Raw genomic sequence first — 25,432 nt, 5'->3', positions numbered from 1 at the left:
TCGATCCGTCCGTGCGGAAGATTTTGCTCGATCGCCGGCGGGTTGGGAGTGCGTCGATAGCGGCGTTCGATTGTCCGACGACCGACGCTAGCAGCAATACATCACCTGCTCCGCCGGCGCGTATCCCCCGGTCTCCGCTGTCGTCTTCTCCGCACTGGGCTCCAAGTCCGGCTGACTTCACTGAATTTCCTGTCCCGGCAGGAAGTTTAAACAGTAGAGTGCCCTCTACTGTTTAAACTTCCCGGCAGGAAGTTCAGTGAAGCCAGCCGGACTTGGAGCCCAGTGTGGAGAAGACCACAGCGAAGACCGGGGATACCCGCCGGCGGAGCAGGTAATATAAACGGTGGAAGGGGGCGGCGGCAGCTTCACAGATCGTGACCGGTTTCATGCTGAAATCGATTCACAATCTGTTTGCAGTAAAGGCAGCCATATGATCCCTCTCTGATCAGATTCCATCAGAGAGGGATCTATCTGTTGGTCGATCTGATGGCAAATCGACCAGTGTATGGCAACCTTTAGGAGGAGGCAATCTAGCCCACCATCGGCTTCGTGCAATCATTTTTTCCCCTGATTCGGGGTCCTATAATGCAAATTTTATGGTCAACCCCCCCCTCTAAACTGCTCAGTCCCCTTCCCCCTGTGCCACACCCACCACTAGCTTAAAAGGACACCGCAGTTTTGTATTCTAAACAAACCTGAGAGTGGCTGGATGACTCAATTCCTCTTCCTCGGCTGTCTGTGTGCTCCTACTACTGGGCTGTTACTATTTGCATAAAGTACATCTCCAGGGACAGATCTAAAAATACCATCTGATGGCAGATTAATCACAGCGCTCAAATGTCTTTTATGTGTGAGCTGCAGCTAAAAGTTCTGCCTTAAAGGAATCACCAGGCAAATAATAGGAAAGTTGTAGATTTGCGCTTGCGCAGTACGCCGCAGACAACATGGGCTGGATTGACAGCGGCGCTTCACGCAGGTGCATTAAGGAGGACCTCAAGGTCGTCCTCTGCACCGCGCGGGGACCCCGGGCCGGCAGCTGCGAATGGAGCTCTCAGCGTGGGACAGACAGCTGCGAGGGGCTGAGGAAAGGCCCGAGTAAGTAAATAGGCTTTCCTATTATTTGCCTGATGACTCCTTTAAGCAAAATAGTGAAGCAGAGAAAGTTCATTTCAGGCTCTGCAAGTGTGGCTTCTACTGCAAAGTCAGAGTGCACGAGGCTGTGGCACAGACAGAATCGGTCTGAGAAGATCGCAGCCTGTAACAGACAGTCTATGGTGCCGTGCACAGTTGTGATTAGTTTGACATCCAAAAACAGAAATCTTAAAGCCACACACAGCCATAACCAAAAAGTTAAAGGGCAACTGAAGCGAGAGGGATATGGAGGCTGCCACATTTATTTCCTTTTAAGCAATACCAGTTGCCTGGCAGCCCTGCTGATCTTCTGCCTCTAATACTTTTAGCCGTAGCCCCTGAACAAGCATGCAGCAGATCAGGTGTTTCGGACATTATTGTCATATCTGACAAGATTAGCTGCATTATTTATTTATTTATATAGCGCCCACATATTACGCAGCGCTGTACAGAGTATATATTGTCTGGTCACTAAATGTCCCCCAGAGGAGCTCACAATCTAGTCCCTACCAGTCATATGTCTGTGTATATATGGTGTGTAGTGCATGTATTGTAGTCTAGGGCCAATTTAGAGGAAGCCAATTAACTTATCTGTATATTTTTGGGATGTGTGAGGAAACCTGAGTGCCCGGAGGAAACTCACACAGACACAGGGAGAACATACAAACTCCTTGCAGATGTTGACCTGGCTGGGATTCGAACTGGGGACCCAGCGCTGCAAGGCAAGAGTGCTAACCACTACGCCACCGTGCTGCCCTTTCTGGTGTTATACAGACACTACTGCAGCCAAAGAGATCAGCAGGATAGCCAGGCAACTGGTATTGTTTAACAGGAAATAAATATCACTTCATTTGTCCTTTAAATACTTTGCTAGGTAGAGGGAGTACTCTGGATAGTGAGGGGTCTCATCTCCTCCTCCACGTCACCACTGCTGGCTGGGCCCTCTGACAGTCCACAGCTCCTCTACCCCTGGTGAATGAGTGTAGCAGTACTGCACAGGCGGGAGTATGGTGGCGAGTGACTGTGCAGTAGCACAGAGCCACTTGTGGCAAAGGGGAGCTTGGCCTGGAAAACAGACAATGGCCTCAATTCACTAAGCTTATCTATTGTCTTTAATAACTCTTCTAGAGTTGTTACCATGGTGATAAGGCATGTAGTATTCAGGAAACATTTTACCTCAGGCAAACCTAAAGTTAACTTCTGTCTTTACGTTAACTCTCCAATCCTTAAAATAACTCCACAGTTAAAGACAGGCTGTTAATTAACTGCGTGTGAAAATAACTACAGAGGAGGTAACTACAGAGGAGGTAACGTAAGGAATGAAGAGATAAGATAACTCTCTCTTACTGTGGGGAGGTAAGTTTTCTCTTGCCTTATTATCTCCAGCATGATCTTAGTGAATTGAGGCCAGAGTCTTGTAGAATATATTCCGAGGGTCAGTGCACGGCATCGATGGGTATGAGGAGGACATGGGAGTAGACAGGGGCTTCCCTCTACCTAGAAAGGTAGAGGAAAAGAAACACAGGGAGGTCCGGGAGCCCAATCTGGTGCAATATCGTTAGTAGACAAGGACATTTTGCAAGTACAGAAAGTAGAATACTCACAAAAGTGGGTTGCTGGGTGAGGCAACCACTCGTTCTCGCATATGGGGAAGTATCGTCCCCTCTCAGCCTTTGTTACTGGTCCCAACTCCGAAAAAATAGATCTGTCGAAAACCTTCCGACATCGATCTTCCCCTAAGAGTAGAGGTACTGGCTAGTTCAGGGAGGGTTTGGAGGCGCCCGGTAGGAAGTTAGTATAAATTATACTCTACACGGTAGTAGCAATAGTAAGGATAAAGTGTGGTCCTACCTTATAGGTGTCCCATTAAGGGAAGTATACAAATGGAGGTATATAGTTAAAAGAATTCGATTTTATTGGTGCACAAGACAACGCGTTTCACTGCTTTCCACGGGCACCCGGGTCCTTTGCATCTCAGGAGTTTAGGCACAGCTATTGACCTGAGGAAGCGGCTTTAGCTGCGAAACGCGTTGTCTTGTGCACCAATAAAATCAAATTTTTAACTATATACCTCCATTTGTATACTTCCCGTAATGGGACACCTATAAAGGTAGGACCACACTTTTTTTACCCCTACTATTGCTACTGCCGTGTAGAGTGTCATTTATACTGCCTTCCTACCGGCGCCTCCAAACCCTCCCTGAACTCCCTCTACCTAGGTTCACCTCATATGTCTCACCTCAAGTTCCTTTCAAACAGAAACACACAAGGCATCAGGAACCTTAAAGAGGAGCTGTCAGCCATACTATCTCAGGAAAAAAAAAAATATAAGTAGATAAATACTTGCTCTACTTACATAACAGATGTATTGCACTGCCCATGTTATGATTCCTGTGAATCTTATAAAGGAAAAGTAGAGAATCCTATTCTAGACAGTTTCCATATTTACTGTGGCTAATTTGAAGCCAGTCGTGATCTAATATCCGCCCGCCCTCCATTACAGAAAGAGCATTGTCTCAGCGTGAGAAATATTGGCCAGTCAAAGAGGAACAGAGGTGTGGGAGGGGAAAATAGGAGGGAAAGAGGCTTCAGCCAATCAGGCTGCATTAGTTAAGTCTGAGGGGGAGTAGAGAAGCAAAAAAAAAAAAAAACAAAAAAAAAAAACCACAACCCAGCATGCCCTGCAACTTCCTTTTTGTGTACCAAATTTTCTGTGTACCAAATAAGAGTCATGTAAACTGGGGAATGATCATTTGTCATCAAGAAAAGTAATATTGATTTTAACTTTTGGATTGCCTGATTAGCATCCTTATTACTTGTTTACCAGATAAAAATAAAGAATTGATTTTTGATTTTATGCCCGACAGTTACACTTTAACGAAGGTCCTAACACTTCATTTTCATACATTCCTGTGACCCTGAGCAGCCCCTGTAAGACAGCATAGCCAGCTCACCTGTTGTGGGTCCACTCTCCCCCGGCAGCAGTGCCCCCGTCCCCAGCTGTGCGTTGCCTGGGCCCGCCCCTGGTGCAGTGGAGGAGGGGGGTGTCCCTGCTCCTCCCCCCGACAGCATACAGGATGCCGGAGGGGGCTGCCCACGCTTCAGTAACACTTTGTGGTCCTGCTGGCAGCGGAATCGCGGTGGCACCTCCCGAGGCATGTAGCGGGCGGTGCTGGGCGGTTGTCCGTTCGGCACTGCCACCCTTTTGGCATTGTTGCCACCATTGACTGGTGGCGAGGGGGAACTGCCAGGTAGGCTGGCGGCCGTCGCTTGGCTTAAACTTGGTTTCGTCACTTCGGGCACTTTGGTTTTTTGTTCTGTGACCTGGGAAGACAAAAAAAACAAATTAAAATCGAAAAATAACAAAAAAACAAACCTCCAAATGAAAAACAACAAAAAAAAACCCTCCAAATATAAAGTCTAACGGTAGTTTAGAAGCAGCAGCTGAACGACCAGCACAGAAAACGGCTTGAGCCAGCACAAGTGAAGACAAATAGTGTGGAGTCATGGAAAATGTCCTTAATGCTTTCAGAGCTGTGAGCGCAGAGTGCTGCCTGGACAGTTCTAGTGTCATGAGGTCAATAGATCTCCCAGGCAGGCACAATTTCTTTGACCATGTTTTAAAAAGGGTGACACATACACAGTGTGACAGGCGTGTCATCTGTATTTGTCAGGCTGCTGCTCTCTCTCTCTCTGGAGCTGCACGCAGTGGTACATTTGGGCCAGGATCCAAAGTTAAAGGGGCACTACAGCGAACAACTGTACAATGTAAAATATGTGCAAACAGACAAATAAGTAAAATGAGCCATAAATTACTCTTCTCCTATGTTGCTGTCACTTACAGTAGGTAGTAGAAATCTGACAGAAGCAACAGGTTTTGGACTAGTCCATCTCTTTATAGGGGGTTCTCAGGGATTTATTTATTTTCAAAAGCACTTGGTGAATAGCAGTTGCTCTGTCCAACTGCCAAAAAACTGTGTAGAGAGCAGGGAAGCTGACCAGCATCATTGTTTAAATCCTTTTTAGGGAATATCTTTTTAAAGAACAAAAGCCTTGCTGAGAATCCCCTATGAAGAGATGGACTAGTCCAAAACCTGTCACTTCTGTCAGATTTCTACTGCCTACTGTAAGTGACAGCAACATAGGAGAAAAGTAATTTATGGCTCATTTTACTCTGGAAAAAAAGTACTTATTTGTATATGTTTGCACATATTTTAAATTTTACAGTTTTTCGCTGTAGTGCCCCTTTAATCGCTGGACTGCAAATGGTGTTTACCGCTTCTCTGAGGCTGCCCCTCTGCCAATCTCTCCATTGGTTGCCAATTACCCAAAGTATCCCGTTTAAATTCCTCATCCTATCATACAGAACGAGCCTGTATAGTAGCCTGCATAGATTTCCTCAATCTCCAGATCTCTCCCCCGCCCAAAACCTTCGCTTCTCCCAGGAGACCCTTTTGTCCTCTAGCTTGGTCAACTCTTTTCAATCCCACGACTTCTCATGAGCTTCCCCTCTCCTCAAACTCTCCGACAGCCTATCATGCTCCAAGCCTAGAAACCTTCAAACATTCTCCCAAAACACACCTGTTCAGACAAGCCTATCATTTGTTGTAGGTTGCAGTGGAGGCTAACAGCTTCATCTGCTTACTTCTTCACTAACGTCAGGAGTACACCAGGAGTTATTTTGGCAGATAGATGGCTCGACAGATAATTTCCGACAGGTTCGATCGTTTTTCTGGTCGATTTTCTCATAGAAGTGGATGGAAATAGATCGGATAATCGATCAGGCAGTAAATCTGCCAAAAAAGAAACTTATCGTGTATTCCCAGCATAACACACTACCCTGTAGATTGTAAGCTCAAAAGGTCAGGGACAGCCTCATATTGTTTCTTATTTTGTTATAATTTATCATATGTGTACTAATTCTAGTGACATCTAAAACTACATATTAACTATGTCTGTACTTGGATGTCATTATTGTAAAGGGTCTTGAACTTCTCATGTATATATGTTCCCCAATATTGTTCTGCACTATGTACAGCGGTATAGAAGATGTTGGCACTATATAAATAATACAATAACCACCAGTTCCACAGCCGAGAAGGTAATCGGCAGCATTTAGTGCAAGGCTAAACGACTTATCCCTGGTAAGGAGTTTGCGGTACAGAGAGTTCAGTATGGCCATGACTAGTATTGGTGTTCAAAACTGGGATGTTTGATTAAGAAACTCAAATTATCTGGAGCACTGCGCTGGATGGGGTCACGGGGAGGTCACTTACATGCGCTTCATGTGACTACGATGCTTCCTTTGATACTTCCTCCTTCCAAGCCAGGAGGAGGAAGTATCATAATCCGGGTAAGCGCACTGCGCAGCGCGAACAAACTCCCCGTGACCCCTCCCACTTGCATGGGGCTGAAGTGCAGAGTTCCAGATAATTCAAACCCCAATACTAGTCATGGCCAGCGATAACCCTCATGCTATTATCATTAATTCCAGTACTCTTATACTGAAATGACACAGCTCTTTACTGAGTACACCAACAAGTGTCCTCCAATGGGGTTCACAACCAGATGTTGGCGCCTAAGGGAAGGGGGGATTCAACCTTTCAATAGGCAATGAGATGCTAATAACTATAAGTTGATGCAAACTTGCACAGCCATAGCTTTCTCTCAATATTCATTCTGCCCTATATAGCTTCTAAAATATGATCACATTTAACGAGGAACTGATTGAACTTCATCCCAATCGGTAGCTGATACCCCCTTTTACATAAGAAGTCTATTTTCTCATGTAAAGGGGGGGGGGGGGGGGGGGGGGGGGTTCTGTATGGCTGATGTTGTGGTGATACCCCCCCCCCTCCCACAGAGTGATGTCATGACCATGGTCCTGACAAGTTTCCTATCTCTGAACCTCATTGCATTGTGAGGAACCCGCCCATCAGTAGAGGCCACACCTTCTGTCTCAACTGTGCAATAGAGATGGGAAGTTCGGATCTTTTCAATGATCCGGATGATTCGAATCGGATCATTGAAGAGATCCGGATCTTTGATCCGAATCTCGGATCATTTTACTACCGGAAGCATTCGGGGGTGAAATGAACAGCAGGACAGGTCTGTGGACAGGAGAAGGGGAGAAGATGGACAGAGAAAGGAGGAGGGACGAGCAGAGAGCAGAAATGTTTGCACGTAATACCCACATGCTGAAGTCATATGCTTTACATATATTTCACCTATATGTTCATCTGTACACTTTGAAAGAAAAGGTCGCACAGTGAAAGAAAGCATTCCCAGAAGATAAGTGCAGCTGTTTAGTGCCGAGTGCAGGAGGATTATATTGCCTTTCAATCACAGTGCCTGCAAAGTTACTGAGCTGTGCTGAGCCAAAAGCTTCCAATGTGATCACTGTGCAGCACTACGGAACAGCCAGCCTATAATGGGCAGCACGTTATAGCCAGTATGTGTGCTCTACACAGATCTGGCAGTGGCACCCATGTCCCCTCTCTCTCATCTGTCTCCCTGCAAGGCTGGCTCCCTTCCAACAGAGCGATCCATCTCTGCTCTGCTTCCAAGACCCCGCTGCCCGCTGAGAGGGGGCGTGTCGCTCCTGGCCCCGCCCCTTTTGCGATCCGAATCACTCATTTTGATGATTCGGATGATCGACTCATAAAATAGATTCGGATCAAAGATCCGAATCGTTCATGATCCGGACAACACTACTGTGCAACACATCCTGAGAGATGGGCTGCCTAAACCCAGGCCTGTCCGTCACTAACGCCGTAAAAACCTGTTGCCACAGGTGAAAAATGTACTAGGAGGCAGCAGATCTGCATTTTCTGCAGGCGTGTTCAGACAGGCCATCATCTGACCTCGCAGTGATATCTATATATCTACTGCACTCTGGTGAGACTCTACCGATAATTCATGTACACAGATACTGCTCAGTCCTGTTAGGCTGTTCTGTCTTCCGCACTGGAGGGAACGAGCTTCAGATGTGCTTTAAAGTGGATCCGAGATAAACTTTTACTCATTGCATAATTGTGTTCCTTTCATATTGTTTATAGGGCATTCCTCAAGTCAAATACTTTTTTTGTTTTTGTTTTAATACTCTAATTACTTATAAAGCTAAACAAGTCCCGCCCACAGCTTCAGAGTGCCTTGGTAGTAGCAAGGGCTTATGGGAGCTCAGTCTGGGCAGGAGGAGGAGGAGGTTACTAGCCATTGATTTCAGAGGCCGAGGGGAGGAGGGAGGAGAAGAGGGGACTGAATTTACACACAGGCAAGCTGATAGCATCTCCAGCTCTCAGCCTATGACAATGTGACAAATAGAACATGGCTGCCCTCATTGTATCACAGGAATAAATCATCATAAACTGTTGAAGCTGTTTGCAGCTAGATTTGCTGAGTAAACTATCTAAACTTTAGATAAGATATACAGACAAGTTACTTGTTATAGTTAGTTTTTCATCTCAGATCCGCTTTAACTGCTCACTTTGCTATGCTGTGAATATTCTCCCGCCCTCTACCATTATCTTTTGGTGAAGTTGCTTGTTTGGTGGCAGCATTTCCTGCATGTCCGAGTATGAAGAGCTTGAACACGAGGAGACACTTTATACGTATATAGAAATTGGAAATATTCCTCTGAGGTAATAGCTATCACATACATGCTAAAAAAAACAACAAAAAAGGTAAAAAAAAAGAGGCAGAAGACAATGTCACTAGGGCATACTCACCAACATGCTAATAACTCAGCCCAAGCACATTACAACTTAGAAACAGACCAATTCAAATGTGCAAAATAAGTAGAACAGAGGCGCCAACAGGATAAAAACAGTAGTTAAAATGTTAAAAATTCGCTGAGGAGGCTATGGTGGCTCCGCCCCCTCCAAGCAAACACAGAAAACTGTGTAATGTAATCAGAACAAATTTATTGGTACACTCCAGGGTATAGATATACAACGCGTTTTGCGGGTATGAGCCCGCTTCCTCAGGCAGTAGAAGTAGGAGTACACTAATGGGGGGAAAAAAGGAAAACAAAGGCACGTGTTGGTGTGTGGTAAGACAAACATGCTCAAGTGATGATTGATCTGCTTGTTATTAAATATGCGTTATTCGCTAACAAAAAGACTATAGTGGAGCATTAACATGGTTAATATGCTGCGGGGAATTTGGGGTTAAGGAAGTACGTATGGATTGACAGGGGATTTGGGGAGGGGTGGGGGTTAGGCAAACTGGGAATGGGAAAGGAGAGGCTGAGACAGTGTGGATTATGATGGCAAGGCGAGGTGTGAGAGGAGAGGAACATATGTTAATCTGGTGGGTAAACATGATTAGGAAAGAACAAAACAAGAAGCAAAAATCTGAAACAGTCTATCTCTAGGGGAGGGATGGGGCCTTTTAACCCCCCCGTTCGCATCTGAACAGTAAGTGTGAGGGTAAACATGAATAGAAAGGCACAAAGGCCTTTGTGCCTTTCTATTCATGTTTACCCTCACACTTACTGTTCAGATGCGAACGGGGGGGGGTTAAAAGGCCCCATCCCTCCCCTAGAGATAGACTGTTTCAGATTTTTGCTTCTTGTTTTGTTCTTTCCTAATCATGTTTACCCACCAGATTAACATATGTTCCTCTCCTCTCACACCTCGCCTTGCCATCATAATCCACACTGTCTCAGCCTCTCCTTTCCCATTCCCAGTTTGCCTAACCCCCACCCCTCCCCAAATCCCCTGTCAATCCATACGTACTTCCTTAACCCCAAATTCCCCGCAGCATATTAACCATGTTAATGCTCCACTATAGTCTTTTTGTTAGCGAATAACGCATATTTAATAACAAGCAGATCAATCATCACTTGAGCATGTTTGTCTTACCACACACCAACACGTGCCTTTGTTTTCCTTTTTTCCCCCCATTAGTGTACTCCTACTTCTACTGCCTGAGGAAGCGGGCTCATACCCGCGAAACGCGTTGTATATCTATACCCTGGAGTGTACCAATAAATTTGTTCTGATTACATTACACAGTTTTCTGTGTTTGCTTGGAGGGGGCGGAGCCACCATAGCCTCCTCAGCGAATTTTTAACATTTTAACTACTGTTTTTATCCTGTTGGCGCCTCTGTTCTACTTATTTTGCACTTTACATCCACCCTTGGTGGAGGGGGATACCCTTTTTCTCATCTACAGAGAGCGACTTTTTAATCCTGAGTGGGGACAGGTCAAACTCCTCACCTGCTTATACAGTGGTTGCCTGGAGGTAACCCTGGCTTGTGAGTATAACTTTTACTCTTTCACATTTACCAATTGCCAAAACCTACTACACCATATTGGGCTCTCGGTTCTCTCTCCTCTTGTACAATTCAAATGTAGCTGCTGCATTTGATTGGAATATTTCCAAGTTGCCGGTTTGAGGCGGTGGCACGCTAGTGGTACCCCGCCCCCCATGTGGCATCCCTGGTGGTACCCCCCCTCCCCACCCATATAGCTTGCCTGATGGTATCCCTCAGGGAGGGGGGCCGACATTCCTCCCATTCTCTCCATGGGCCCCTCTGCTGTGCGGTTTGTGTTGTGAGTGAATCTCACCTGACCCTGATGCATCCATACTAATAAGCAGCTGCTCTCCGCTTGCTCAACCTCTGCATGTCATTACGCGACATGCAGGAAACAGGAAGTAAAGCGAGCGGCTGGCTGCCGAGGAGCATGCTGGCATGGGGTGGGGTCATGGAGAGGGTGTCGCCAGCCACCTCTCCGCATCCCAAACGCTTATCGGCCCCACTGGCTGGAGCCTCGATTGCTACTACCCAGGTGTCACCCCTTCCCACCAGGTTGGGACAACAGCATGGCAACTGTGAGCGGTTAGCACTGGTGGCCGCTATGCCCAGGTGTCACCCCTTCCCCCCAGGTTGGGACAACGGTGTGGCAACTGTGAGCGGGTGGCACTGGTGGCCGCTATGCCCAGGTGTCACCCCCCCCCCCCCCCCCCAGCCCGGGACAACGGTGTGGCAACTTTGAGCGGATGGCACTGGTGGCCGCTATGCCCAGGTGTCATCCCTTCCCCCCAGGTTGGGACAACGGTGTGGCAACTGTGAGCGGGTGGCACTGGTGGCCGCTATGCCCAGGTGTCACCCCCCCCCCCCCCCAGCCCGGGACAACGGTGTGGCAACTTTGAGCGGATGGCACTGGTGGCCGCTATGCCCAGGTGTCACCCCTTCCCCCCAGGTTGGGACAACGGTGTGGCAACTGTGAGCGGGTGGCACTGGTGGCCGCTATGCCCAGGTGTCACCCCCCCCCCCCCAGCCCGGGACAACGGTGTGGCAACTTTGAGCGGATGGCACTGGTGGCCGCTATGCCCAGGTGTCACCCCTTCCCCCCAAGTTGGGACAACAGCGTGGCAACTGTGAGCGGGTGGCACTGGTGGCCGCTATGCCCAGGTGTCAACCCCTCCCCCCCCCCCCCAGCCCGGGACAACGGCATGGCAACTGTGAGCGGGTGGCACTGGTGGCCGATATGCAGTGAGAATGCCGGGGGTCAATACGTATGCGTATGGCCTCACTTAGCAAGCCTGCTGATAGGACCCATCAGAATCAGCTCACCTTCTGAGCAGCGTCTTTCTTCTTCTTATCCTCTTTCTTCCTTTTCTTGTCTTCCATTAACTGTTCTTCCCTGTCTGGCTCCTTCTCTCTAAACAGGAAAACAAGAAATTATTTCATTAGATACAAAATGCAGATTCATTTCCTAAACAACAACATTTTCGGCAGCATCACATGACTAAAATATAAATTCAAATGTGGTCTGGCCGACTTCTAAGGTCACGTGGAAAATATAGAGACGTACACATTTTTTGTGGGCCGATCCAATCATTTTCTCAATCTGAAACGGGATCTGAAGTGAAAATTGCAGAATGTGAACGGCGTTGCCGGTACAAAAGGGCGTAAAGAAGGAAGCCCTCCATAGACGCCCATTATAAAAGCAGAGATTAGCGGCATTGGGAGGAAATTTCGATGCAATTTTCCTGCCAGACGATCAATGGATTGATCCATAATTTCTACCATTTCCGATCTGCTTTCAATTGAGAAAGGATCAATTTTGAGATGGATAGTGCGCAAAAATCGATCCCTTTCTTGATTGGAAACAGATTGAACATGCTGGAATTATTTGATCGTTTTGTCAACCGGAGGGAAAAGTTGCATGGCATGTACCGGCCTTACCCTAGCCAGGCATGGGCAAACTCGGCCCTCCAGCTGTTACAGAACTACAAGTCCCACAATGCATTTGCCTATGAGTCATGACTGTGGCTGGCAGACCCCTGAAATGCATTGTGGGACTTGTGGTTCCTTAAAGTGAACCTCCGGACTAAAAATCGACTCAGCAGCACTGAAAAGGCTTGGTGTTTCTTTAAGTTTCACAGCATCAGAACTTTGTTTCTCTTATACAAGCCTCATTTTTAGCTGCACAGAAGAAAACTGCTCGGGCATTTTTCCCCTGATGCTGTGCAAAGCATGATGGGATTTCTGATGTTGTTCTCGTTCTGCTATCGTGGTGCAATTTTTTTTTTTTTTTTTTACATTTGGAATTTGACATTTGAAACCTAGCGTGTGCAGCTGGGAGGGGTTATCAGGACACAGGACAGTTGGAACTGTGTCTCCTGCTCCATCACCTCCTTTCAACCAAAAAGATGGCTGCCCTCATGACAAAGATGGCAGCCCCCATGAATCACAAACATTTGCCTGTTCTTTTAAAAACGGGTGGGTAAGAGATTATATTACCTATCTATTCTAATTAACATAACTAATCTAACTTAATGACGGTATGTTTGTTTAGGCTGAAGTTCCCCTGTAACAGCTGGAGGGCCAAGTTTGCCCATTGCCTGCCCTAGATAAACACCAAGCAATTTCCCGCCCGATGACTTCCGGCAAGTCTATTCTGCTCCAGACCAAAATCAGGATCAATTTTGTGCAGTAGTATTATGAAAATCAACCCAGTTATCGATCGGACATAATCGATTATAAAATTGCATGGTGTGTACCGGCCTTTATGTTAGGTACTCGCCATACAATTTTCTCGCAGATTTACCTGCCAGATCGATTTCCAACACGCCCGATCTGAATTTCGATCGATTTTTCAATTACCCGATATTTTATTTTTTTTTAAATCAAATTTCATAGAACTGAACGCAAATCGATAAAAAATAAGGATCGAAAAATGATTTTAAAAAGTTGGAAAATAGAAAAATCTATTGAATTTCAGATCGGAAATTTTGGAAATCGATCTGGCAAGTAAATCTGCCAGGAAATTGTATGGTGTGCACCTAAAAGCCTCAATACACACGCTCAACAACGGTCTTTTATGCTTTCACAACTGTTGTGAAACAAGTTGAAACACCTAACAAAAGTATTTTGCTATTGTTCAAAGAGCTGATAAGACTGATAAGAATCAATCCAACAGTAAAGGGGCCCATACACATACTATTTCCCGCCGATATACAGCTGATTCGATCACTGTTATCGAATCTGCTGTGAAATCATAGCACAAACGCTGACTGACCGACCAATCGATTTCCGTCCGAAATCGATCGTTCCCGTCGATAATTTCGCTCGATTGCCGGCGGGTCGGGAGTGCGTCGATAGCGGCGGTCGAATGTCCACGACTAACGCTAGCGGCATTACATTACCGGTTCCGCGTGTCCCTGTCGTCTCTTCTCCGCGCTGCGCTCCATGGCTCCCCTTCCTGTCGGGGGAAGTTTCATTAAACAGTAGAGCGCCCTCTACTGTTTAAAGTTCCCCGGACAGAAATTGAAGTGAAGCTGGAGCCCAGAGCAGAGAAGAGGCAGCGGAGACCGGTGGACTCGCGCCGGCCGGATCAGGTAATGTATGCAGGGGGGGGGGGGGGGGGGGGGGGGGGGGGGGGGGTGATAGCTGCAGCTCCACAGATTGTGAATAGGTTTCAATCGGCTGTGTTGGCAACCAATAGATCCCTCTTTGATCAGATTCGATCACAGAGGGATCTATCTGCTGGTCAATCTGGTGGCAATCGACCAGTGTATGGCTGCCTTTAGATTGACTTATCAGTCTTATCAGCTCTTTGAATAGCAAAATACTTTTAGGTGTTTCAACTCGTTTCACAACAAAAGTTGTGAAAGCATAAAAGACCGCTGTTGAGCGTGTGTATGGGGCTTTAATATTAGACGCCGACTTGCCCACTCCGTTCATATTCTGGGATCCCAGTTCATCTTATCACGGCTGCTACAGATGTGTCTGTAGAGTGCAGATTACAGAGGAATCAGAAGTAACCACACCCGAATGTGCAGGGCAGACACGGAAGTTTCCTCGCTCTACTTAGCATCGTCTGAGGTCACCACACGCCAAACCAGATCATAACTCAAAGCCCAGGAGGCCAGAAGATCCGGTCTGCATTTCATTCACTGCGGCTTGTATAGAATGTGCAGCTCTAGCAGCTAGTATGGTCTGCGGATTGTAAAGCTGTGCAGCTCTAGCAGCTAGTATGGTCTGCGGATTGTAAAGCTGTGCAGCTCTAGCAGCTAGTATGGTCTGCGGATTGTAAAGCTGTGCAGCTCTAGCAGCTAGTATGGTCTGCGGATTGTAAAGCTGTGCAGCTCTAGGAGCTAGTATGGTCTGCGGATTGTAAAGCTGTGCAGCTCTAGCAGCTAGTATGGTCTGAGGATTGTAAAGCTGTGCAGCACTAGCAGCTAGCATGGTCTGAGAATTGTAAAGCTGTGCAGCACTAGCAGCTAGCATGGTCTGAGAATTGTAAAGCTGTGCAGCACTAGCAGCTAGTATGGTCTGAGGATTGTAAAGCTGTGCAGCTCTAGCAGCTAGTATGGTCTGCGGATTGTAAATCTGTGCAGCACTAGCAGCTAGCATGGTCTGACCATTGTAACACTGTGCAGCTCCAGCAGCTAGTACGGTCTGATGATTGTAAAGCTGTGCAGCTCTAGCAGTTAGTATGGTCTGAGGATTGTAAAGCTGCGCAGCACTAGCAGCTAGTATGGTCTGACCATTGTAACACTGAAGCTCCAGCAGCTAGTACGGTCTGAGGATTGTAAAGCTGTGCAGCTCTAGGAGCTAGTGTGGTCTGCGGATTGTAAAGCTGTGCAGCACTAGCAGCTAGTACGGTCTGCGGATTGTAAAGCTGTGCAGCACTAGCAGCTAGCATGGTCTGACGATTTTAAAGCTGTGCAGCTCTAGCAGCTAGTATGGTCTGAGGATTGTAAAGCTGTGCAGCTCTAGCAGCTAGTATGGTCTGGCTTCTAGGAGTTGCATTATGTCTCTGCTATGAATAAGACGCTCACCTCAAAAGCATCTAAACAAACCAAAACGAAATTTAAACTTTTAGAACACTGGCATGTAGTATCTCCCTGCCTCCTTGCTCCCCCCATCTGCATAACAGCAGGAGTCGCTTTTCTGCAGGGCTATATTTCTGAATATTGGCGCGCAACAAATCTGCAGTGTGTCAACTTCCTGCTTTAATGGAAGCAGACATAGGGCTAACATCCGGTGTTTAGCAATTAGCTGCTCTGCCGAGGCAGTCAGCTGACAGCTTTGAGATCAAATTACACTTATGATTAGTCACAGATGAGGGGGAATTAGACAGGCTAATCTCTCTAAATACATACAGGGTGCATTTTTCTATGTTTTCCTCCTGTCCTGCGCAAGAGTTCAGGTCCACTTTAAGAACAACTTGGGAGGGACCTAAAAATTGCTATATTTATTTTATAAAGAGAACATTCATCCACCGATACCGATATCCCGGCTATGGTCTGACTCGTAGCCAATATGGAGCCATTTTGTTCAGAATGACTGCTCAGAATTCCTGTTTAGCAGCTGGAGACGGATTGGTTGGTTTTGATAGCAAACAGAGCGGCGCAGGCCTCAGCGCAGCTAACTCGCTGCAGTATGTAGAGATGAGGAATGACGGAAACTACATCTAATGCACATTTCTGAGATGCCGAAGCAGGCCTGTCAATCTTTATGTAAAGGGCAGGTTTGCGTGTTACTGCCCGGTACTGATGTTAGGATCTGGTGATCAGATAATACATACTATAGATCAATTTAGGAAAACAGCGCTTTAAAAGTCCAGTCCCTCAGGCCTTAATAAATCTTCACAATAGTAGATATGCAATTCATAGGAAAGGGCGAGTAGTAGATTAGTACCAGTCCCCCCCCAAAGCAAAACGACTCACCAGATGGAGTAGCCTGAACGGGCCCGTCTACGCTTTAGGGATATGGGCCACCCCTCAGCCTCTCCCGGCAAGTCTCCTCCGCTGCGTCCCCCAGAAGTGCAGTGGCTTGAAATAAAAGCAAAAAGACGCTTCACATAGCGTAAAAGGGGGAGGATGTCCCGCATTTATTCAATAAAATTGAGTTTAAAAACAAAGCCAGCAGAAACTAATGCGGTGTGGGGCTAGTCAGTGATCGGTCTGCGGCATGTAGACATACTCCTGCCGATCGCATAAAACCCGAAATGGAAATGGCGGTTTCCATTTCGGGTTTTATGCGATCGGTCTGCGGCATGTAGACATACTCCTGCCGATCACTGACTAGCCCCACACCGCATTAGTTTCTGCTGGCTCTGTTTTTAAACTCAATTTTATTGAATAAATGCGGGACATCTTCCCCCCCTTTTACGCTATGTGAAGCGGTTTTTTGCTTTTATTTCAAGCCACTGCACTTCTGGGGGACGCAGCGGAGGAGACTTGCCGGGAGAGGCTGAGGGGTGGCCCATATCCCTAAAGCGTAGATGGGCCCGTTCAGGCCGCTCCATCTGGTGAGTAGTTTTGCTTTGGGGGGGGAGTGGTACTAATCTACTACTCGCCCTTTCCTATGAATTGCATATCTACTATTGTGAAGATTTATTAAGGCCTGAGGGACTGGACTTTTGAAGCGCTGTTTTCCTAAATTGATCTATACCTCGAACTGCCTAATTAGGCTAGCGCTCCGCCAAACTTTGCTGGTGTTAATCCAGTCCTTATTTGCTCTAACGGGCTTCTTTACTGTTTAACAACGTTTTGTACTGCATCATTAATATTTGTGAGCGCTTTTATATGTTTTGTATATTTTAGATAATACATACTGACTGCCTGGCTAGCAGACAGCACTGGACAACCCCTAAAAATGCCACATTATATGGGGCAGACCTGGGAGGGCAGCCTGGCAGCAGGAGGTGGCTAAAAAGTTTCCCTAAAGATGTCTGGCCATCGTGGTCGATTCAGTGCACAGCGATATCGTGACGAATGCAATGAAAACCCGACACTGTCCCCCCTAATGTGCTCCCCCCAGTGCACTACACATTACCTGTCCACGTGCACAGCTGGCTCTTGGTTCCATCCATACACGCACCCCACATGGTTGCTGGAGTAACGTGGTCGCGTGTGAAGTCACATGGGGTGCGTGTATGGACAGAGCCAGCAGTGCACGTGGACAGGTAGTGCACCTAGAGAGGAGTCAGGCCGGCGAGGCGGTGGATACGGCATCACAAGCCGGATTACGGATTGAATTCAGCATGAAATGGATTGTGAAACGGCTTACGGTATATGGGCAGGTGACAGATGTCTCTCTAATCAGATTTGATCAGAGAGAGATTTGTCTGTTGAATCTGCCCATCATCGCTGGATGTATGGACACCTTAAAGCAGTAGGATTAGCCATACTATGCCAGGGAAAAACACATACATAAGTAGATAAATACTTGATATACTTACATAATACATGTATTGTACTGTCCACATTTTGATTTCAGTGAATTTTATATAGTAAATAAAGATATTTTGGTTCCTGGTGGGGGCCATGTCTTTTGCCCACAGTTTGAGGCTAAATCCTGATGTCATTTCTACCCTGAACTTTTTTTCCCTTTTCTACTCCAATCGTCGAGTCCCCTAAGCCTTGCTTGTAAACACAAGTGAGCAGGGGATCGTGCTTCAGCTAGGCAGCTAAATAAATGGAAGAGGGGGAATATATTCTAGATAAAAAGAACTCCCAGCATGCAAATGAATGGCACAGACTATTAAAGGGCCAGTGCTCCTTAAGTATGTGATAACTCCAAACCATAGCAGCAGAAAAAGTTTTGAATGCAGGATTAGTATCTTTATCACTTAATACACTCAGACCAGATGCTGTTGAAATTTGATTTTTATGGTGACAATCCAGAAAGCATCTACAGGATCACACATTCGGTGGAGATGAGGCAGGCGCCTGTTATTAGACTAGTTTGAATCTCGGCAAAAGAAAAAGTGCTAGATCATTAAGTATGGTTTAAAGTCTTGCCACAACTCCACAGGAACAATCCGATATTTCGTAATCTACATAAACAGGACAACTAAAATAAAAACAACAAACAAACACACCAAAGCGCCTTAACTTCTGAAGTATAAGGACTAGCAGTATATATCACAGCCTACACAGCCCCCTGACACAAGGGACAGCACTAAGCCCAGGCAGAGGAGCGGTCTCCTAGCAGTGTGGTGATGTGGTTGGAAAGCTGTTGAGACAGACAGGCCGGGAGAAGCGGCTCGCACACAGGCTTTGGTTACCACTTGGCAACTGACAGCAGTCTGAAATGTCACCCTGAGGAAATATTAAACACTCAGCTGAACACGCGGGCAGAAGAGTCCAGTAACTTTACTGTTAAAGTGACCCTCTCAAAAACAAAATATGCCATTTTTGAGATGACCTTTCCAGTCATTTGTACAGTCTCTCTATATAATAATCCTCAGGCTCACGCCGGATGCACAACAGTGCGTTACACAAACACTTCGCACTCATCAGCGTTGTGCATTCGGCCCGCTGGCAGCTGCTGCCGTCGCCATTCATGTCGTCCCGCTGCAAAGGTTTCTGAGAAAATGTCAGTCGGCTCAGAGCTCCAGCAGAAACCGCACGGCGGAAAGTTGCAGCGCATTCGTCCTGCCTCGGGTTTTTCTGCTGCAGGACGATTTAAATTACCCAAGTACATCTGAGGTGAGAAGAGTATGGAGGCGGCCATATTTATTTACAATTAAACAATACCAGTTGCCTGGCAGTCCTGCTGACGTCTGTCTACAGTAGTGTCTGAACCACACACCTGAAACAAGCATGCAGCTAATACAGTCACACTTCAGTCGGAGCACCTGATCTGCATGCTTGTTCAGGGGCTGTGGCTGAATGTATTCGAGACAGAAGATCAGCAGGACAGCCAGGCAATGTGCGTTGTTTAATATAAAATAAATATGGCAGCCTTCATATATTCACTACAGAGCTCCTTTAAAGAGTAACTGTCGGGCATAAAATCAATTTATCTTTATCTGGTAAACAAATAATAAGGATGCTAACCAGGCAATCCAAAAGTTAAAAATCACTATTACTTTTCTTGTCGATAAATGATCATTCCCCAGTTTACCTGACTCTTATTTGGTACACACAAAATTTGGTACACAAAAAGGAAGTTGCAGGGCATGCTGGGTTTTTTGCTTCTCTGTTTCCCCTCAGACTTAACTAATGCTGCCTGATTGGCTGAAGCCTCTTTCACTCCTGTCTGAAAAGTAGGCCACTATACCGGTGTAAAGTAGGTGCGTATTCTTCAACTACAGGAACAATTTATATTTCCCTTTTGGATGGCATGGTAAGGCATCACAACCCCTTTGGGTGGAAGTTCTGAGTTCAGGTCCAGTTAATTGTGTTGCATTGAGTTGTATTGTGTCCCATTTGCCAAAATGGGATGCAATGCATTAAAGTAGATCTGAGATAATAAACTTTTACTCATTGCATAATTGTGTTCCTTTCATATAGTTTATAGGGCATTCCTCAAGCCAAATACGTTTTTTGTTTTGTTTTAATACCCTAATTCCCTATAAACTAAGCAAGCCACACCCACAGCTTTTTCACAGTGCCTTGGCATTTTCAGACAATAGCAAGGGCTTATGGGAGTCAGTCTGGGCAGGAGGAGGAGGAGGTTACTAGCCAGAGATTTCAGAGGCAGAGGGGGGGAGGGAGGAGAGGGGACTGAATTTACACACAGGCAAGCTGATAGCATCTCCAGCCCTCAGCCTGTGTAATGGATGACAAACACAACATGGCTGCCCTCATTGTATCACAGGGATAAACAAACCATTGAAGCTGTTTGCAGCTAGATTTGCTGTGTAAACTAAATTTAAACTTTAGATAAGATATATAGACAAGTTATAGTTAGTTTTTCATCTCGGATCCGCTTTAAAGAGAAACCAGACCAAGAATTGAACTTCATCCCAATCAGTGGCTGATCCCTGAGCAATCTATTCCTTTTCTCAAACAGACCATCAGGGGGCGCTGTATGGCTGATTTTGTGGTGAAACCCCTCCCACAAATTATGTCAGCATAGCCCTGAGGTACTGACATCACACTGAGGGAGCCTTGTTGCATTGTGGGAAGTAAAAGCTGTTCCCAACTGCCAAGCAAGCAGCATCTCCTTCCAGTGACATCACCTGCCAGAACTCAACAGGAGGGGGGCAGAGGGAGGAGCCAGAGCCGGGGAAGCAGGAGCCGCCAGGATTCAATCCATTTCTAACATTGGCCGCAATGAGACGGACACCTCTAGTTTTGACTGTCCAGAACCCGAAGTGACCAGGAAACAATGGAAACATTTTGGACAGCCTGCAGCATTTTCTGAGACATTGCGCATGTTCCATTGTTTAGACTTTGCTTCTGTGGATGAATATGAACGAGCATGTGAAAATATGCACGATTTCCACGCATACAAAAGTGCACCTAGCCTAAAGGTGGCCATACACTGGTCGATTTGCCATCAGATTCGACCAACAGATAGATCCCTCTCTGATCGAATCTGATCAGAGAGGGATCGTATGGCTACCTTTACTGCAAACAGATTGTGAACCGATTTCAGCCTGAAACCGTTCACAATCTGTTGTGGTGGTGGTGCTGCCGCCGCCGCATACATTACCTGCTCCGCCGGCGCGACTCCCGGGTCTCTCTCCGCTCTTCTCCGTCTCCGCTCTGGTCTCCGGCTCCAGCATGCTTCACTTCTTCCTGCCCGGCAGGAAGTTTAAACAGTAGAGCGCCCTCTACTGTTTAAACTTCCTGCCGGGCAGGAATAAGTGAAGGCATGCCGGAGACCAGAGCGGAGAAGAGCGGAGACGAGCGGGGGCAGTCGCGCCGGCGGAGCAGGTAATGTATGCGGGCTCTATTGTGTCGGGCACTCGAACGCCGCTAGCGATGCGCTCTTCACCTGCGGGCGATTGACGGTAATTTTCCGCACGGCGCGATCGGACGAAATGAATCGAAATTCGGCGTGTAGCGCAAACGATTGGCAGCAGATTCGATCCCAGTGATCGAATCTGCTGTCGAAACGGCGGTAAATCGGGCCAGTGTATGGCCAGCTTTAAAGTGGCCATACACAGATTATCAGCAGATTTGACCATCAGATGTGTGTCAGATGCCTGTCAAGTCGGAATCTGACAGTAATCTATCTGATGTGTGCCACACACTAGGAACAGATTTCCAATACATTTTAGAATGAAATCTATTGGAAATCGATCTAAATGCATTATTTGACCATTAGATCCAATGCAACTCTATGGACGATCGGTCTGCTGGCAGCAGCAAATCGACCTAGATTTTCCATTCTGTCAGACAGATCAAATCCATCGAAATAGGCCACAAACCGATCGATCGATTAATTTGATTTCTGATCAATCGATTCCATAGAATCGATCAATCGCTGAAATCGACCAGTGTATGGGCCCCTTTAATTAGTAGCGTCAAATGTAACTGCCTGGATTCTAGTGTAGTGACAACTGTAACAAAAGATAAGGGCTGGGAGGAGAGATCATTTCATGTTATTCTATTACACTTCCTATAACCAATCAAGCCAAAAAGAAATGAAAAAAAAAAATCTCCTTGAGGCTCCCTGCACACTGCAAATCCGATCTGCGATTCTGATCTGCCATTCCGATTTTCCCTGGATGCAATCAAAAGAAAAATGCAGAAAAAAAACGCAACATGCAGTACCGATTAAAAATCGGAAGCGCATGTGAAAAACTATTAAGTATCGAAATCTTAATCGCATGTAGTGTGCAAGAGGCCTTAAACTGATTGTGTATTTTAAAGAGGAACGGTCGCGAAAATCTTAAAATTTAAAAACACATACAAATAAAAAGTTAATTTCTTCAAGAGTAAAATGAGCCATAAATTACTTTTCTCCTATGTCGCTGTCACTTACAGTAGTTAGTAGAAATCTGACATTACCAACAGATTCTGGGCTAGTCCATCTCTCCATAGGAGATTTTCAGCATGACCTTTATTCTTTATAAAGACGCTCCCTGAAAAAGATTTAAACAAAGATGCTGGCCAGCCTCCCTGCTCACTGCACACTATTTTGGCAGTTGGATGGAGCAACTGCTATTCACTAAATGCTTTTAAAATTAAAGAAAACCTGAGAACCCCCCCCCCCCCCTCCCTATGAGGAGATGGGCTAGCCCAATACCTGTCGGTAGTATCAGATTTCTACTACTCACTATAAGTGACAGCAACATAGGAGAAAAGAAATTTATGGCTCATCTTACTCTGGAAGAACTGTACGTCTTATTTGTATAGGTTTACATGTATTTAACATTTCTAAGATTTTTGTGACAGAGGTCCTTTAAGTAGAAAAGAGGCAAAGTGCAGATTCCAGTGCTGCTTGCCTGAGGCCTGCTCTGTGATGAAGCACATGCTCAGCCACTGAGGTCTGTCAGTATTTGTATACAGTGTGTTGCCAACGGAGTGACTCAGAATGCCATGGAATGCTCGCTAGTTAGCAAATAGCAACCCAACGCAGTCACCATCCTCAAACCAAGAAACAAGATGTCAAACAAACACGGGACGTTTATGCAATGAATGGAGGAAAAAAAACGTACACTTAAAGTGGACCTGAACTGTTGCGCAGGACAGAAGGAAAACAGAGAAATGCACCCTGTATGTATTTACAGAGTTTAGCCTGTTTAATTCCCCTTCATTTGTGTCTAATCTCAACTGTAATTTGATCTCTCCCCTGTGTCACATGACAACCATGGCAGATAAGCTCATTTGAAAGCACAGGATGTTAGAGACTCTGAAGCCTCTTAAAATTCCTAACAATCCCCTTCTACACTATCACCCCATGTAAAACGCCACTATCCACGCGGCAGAATGCTGTATTTAACCCCCCAAACACCAGGGTAAAAAGCCACAGCTTTCCTGGTGGTGTATTTTGCTGCCCGGGGAGGCAGAGCCTACTGCTGTAACTCTGCCTCCATTAGCATCAATCAGCGCTGAGCTCCGCCTCTCCCCCGCCCCTCTCAGTGAATGAAGACAGAGGGGCGGGGAAAGGCGGGGATTGATGAGTAGAGGCAGAGCCTGCCTCTACAAGGAAGCGTTCCCCCAACATTGCCCTGGGGATTTGGGGTGGTTAAACAGTGTTCTGCTGTGGGATAGTGGCATTTTACATGGGGTGATAGTGTAGAGGGGGATTGTTAAATAAAAAGTGGAATTTTAGGAGCCTTTAGAGTCTCTTTAACAATATGTCTGCTTCCATGAAAGCAAGAAGAAGACACATTGCAGCTTTATTGCAGGATTTCTATAAGCTGTAACAAAGATTTTTTTTTGTTTAACCACCCTGGCGTTCTGATTAAATCGCCAGGGTGGCTGCGGGAGGGTTTTTTTTAAATAAAAAAAAAACTATTTCATGCAGCCAACTAAAAGTTGGCTGCATGAAAGCCCACTAGAGGGCGCTCCGGAGGCGTTCTTCCGATCGCCTCCGGCGCCCATAATAAACAAGGAAGGCCGCAATGAGCGGCCTTCCTTGTTTTGCTTACATCGTCGCCATAGCGACGAGCGGAGTGACGTCATGGACGTCAGCCGACGTCCTGACGTCAGCCGCCTCCGATCCAGCCCTTAGCGCTGGCCGGAACTGTTTGTTCCGGCTACGCTGGGCTCGGGCGGCTGGGGGGACCCTCTTTCGCCGCTGCACGCGGCGGATCGCCGCGCTGCAGCGGCGATCAGGCAGCACACGCGGCTGGCAAAGTGCCGGCTGCGTGTGCTGCTTTTTATTTCATTAAAATCGGCCCAGCAGGGCCTGAGCGGCAGCCGCTGGCGGTGTTGGACGAGCTGAGCTCGTCCAGACCGCTCAGCTGGTTAAAGGTCATTATGCTGTTGCTTATCTTTTAGAGCAGAAGTCCTGAGTTCAGGTCCGCTTTAAACTGATGCAGAGAAACCTCAAAAATCGAGTCTGAATATAATTTTGGAGCTGTGGCTAGTGAGAAGAAGAGAGTGAATTTCGGCTGGTAATTTATCACTTGTCTTCCTGTGAGCTCTCACGGCAAAGCACAGAATTGTGAGTGTAAATGATGTTTACACAAAATTGCAGAATAATCTGTCAATTTACTGCAGCGTTTTGTTTTCTTCTCTTTACTAAGAGAGGCCAAGGTTGCTGCAGTAAATGGATGAGATTACCATTATGCTGGTAATTTGCCATGGCGTGTCTCTAGGAAGTGAGATGAGCATATGTTTGGGTCCACTGAAAATAAAACCAGCAACATACACAAAACACACATTTATCACAAACCAGAATAAGGGCTGGTTCACACTATGAGCAGGAATCGCGCGACTCCCGCTCAGCGCAAAGCCTATGGCAGTGTAAGCCATGTAAGCCCAGTGTTCTCCCCAGGCCCTTTAAGCTGGGTGCTCCACCCGGCAAGTTTTGGTCAGCACCCGGCTGTTATCTGCTCACCTCCTCCTATGCTATAAGCAGAGTTGCGCACAGAAGCACCAGCCCTGCATTCTCTCATCTTGCCCCACCCGGCTACTTTTTCATGCCACCCGGCTGGAAAACATTTCTGGGGAGAACATTAAGCCTATGGCAGTGTAAGCCATGTAAGCCTATGGCAGTGTTCTCACTGCCGCGTGTACGGTTAGCGTTAACCGCAAACGCGTGACATGCAGCATTTTGCCGGCGATTTGCGATTAGCATGCATAGCACCGCTAAACACGATCGCTCCCAAAACGCTGCAGTGTCCAGTGATTTTTACACCTTAATCACAGAAAAATCACTCCATTTGTGGTTTTCGGTGTGAATGGGGCCCAAGAGCTGGTTCACACTATGAGCGCTTTTTAATATCGCTTTAAAAGCGCGTTTGCAATGTTGCTCTATGTAAGTGTTCTCACATGAGGATGAGCTTTCTATCCAACCCGGCTCCTGCACCATTTCCTGAGCATCTGCGATTCAATGCAAGGTATAGGACAGTGATGGCTAACCTTGGCACTCCAGCTGTGACAAAACTACAAATCCCATCATGCCTCTGCCTCCCCGAGTTA

At 46.6% G+C, this 25,432-nt stretch overlaps 1 protein-coding gene across 2 annotated transcripts in view; it reads right to left on the bottom strand.

The window, feature by feature from the left end:
• Positions 1–25,432, bottom strand: part of TNRC6B (trinucleotide repeat containing adaptor 6B) — a 216,385-nt gene that overhangs the window by 84,171 nt on the left and 106,782 nt on the right. For both annotated transcript variants that reach the window (XM_068252030.1, XM_068252031.1), the window contains exons 4-5: positions 11,715–11,802; positions 4,086–4,455 (exon numbers count right to left, since the gene is read on the bottom strand). In XM_068252030.1, coding sequence (XP_068108131.1) covers positions 4,086–4,455; positions 11,715–11,802 — 458 coding nt within the window. The remainder of the gene's footprint in view (positions 1–4,085; positions 4,456–11,714; positions 11,803–25,432) is intronic.

Source organism: Hyperolius riggenbachi, chromosome 9, assembly GCF_040937935.1.
Source record: "Hyperolius riggenbachi isolate aHypRig1 chromosome 9, aHypRig1.pri, whole genome shotgun sequence".
Taxonomy (NCBI): domain Eukaryota; kingdom Metazoa; phylum Chordata; class Amphibia; order Anura; family Hyperoliidae; genus Hyperolius; species Hyperolius riggenbachi.
Note: the sequence above shows the minus strand (reverse complement) of the source record. Positions and strands in the feature narration are given on the sequence as shown.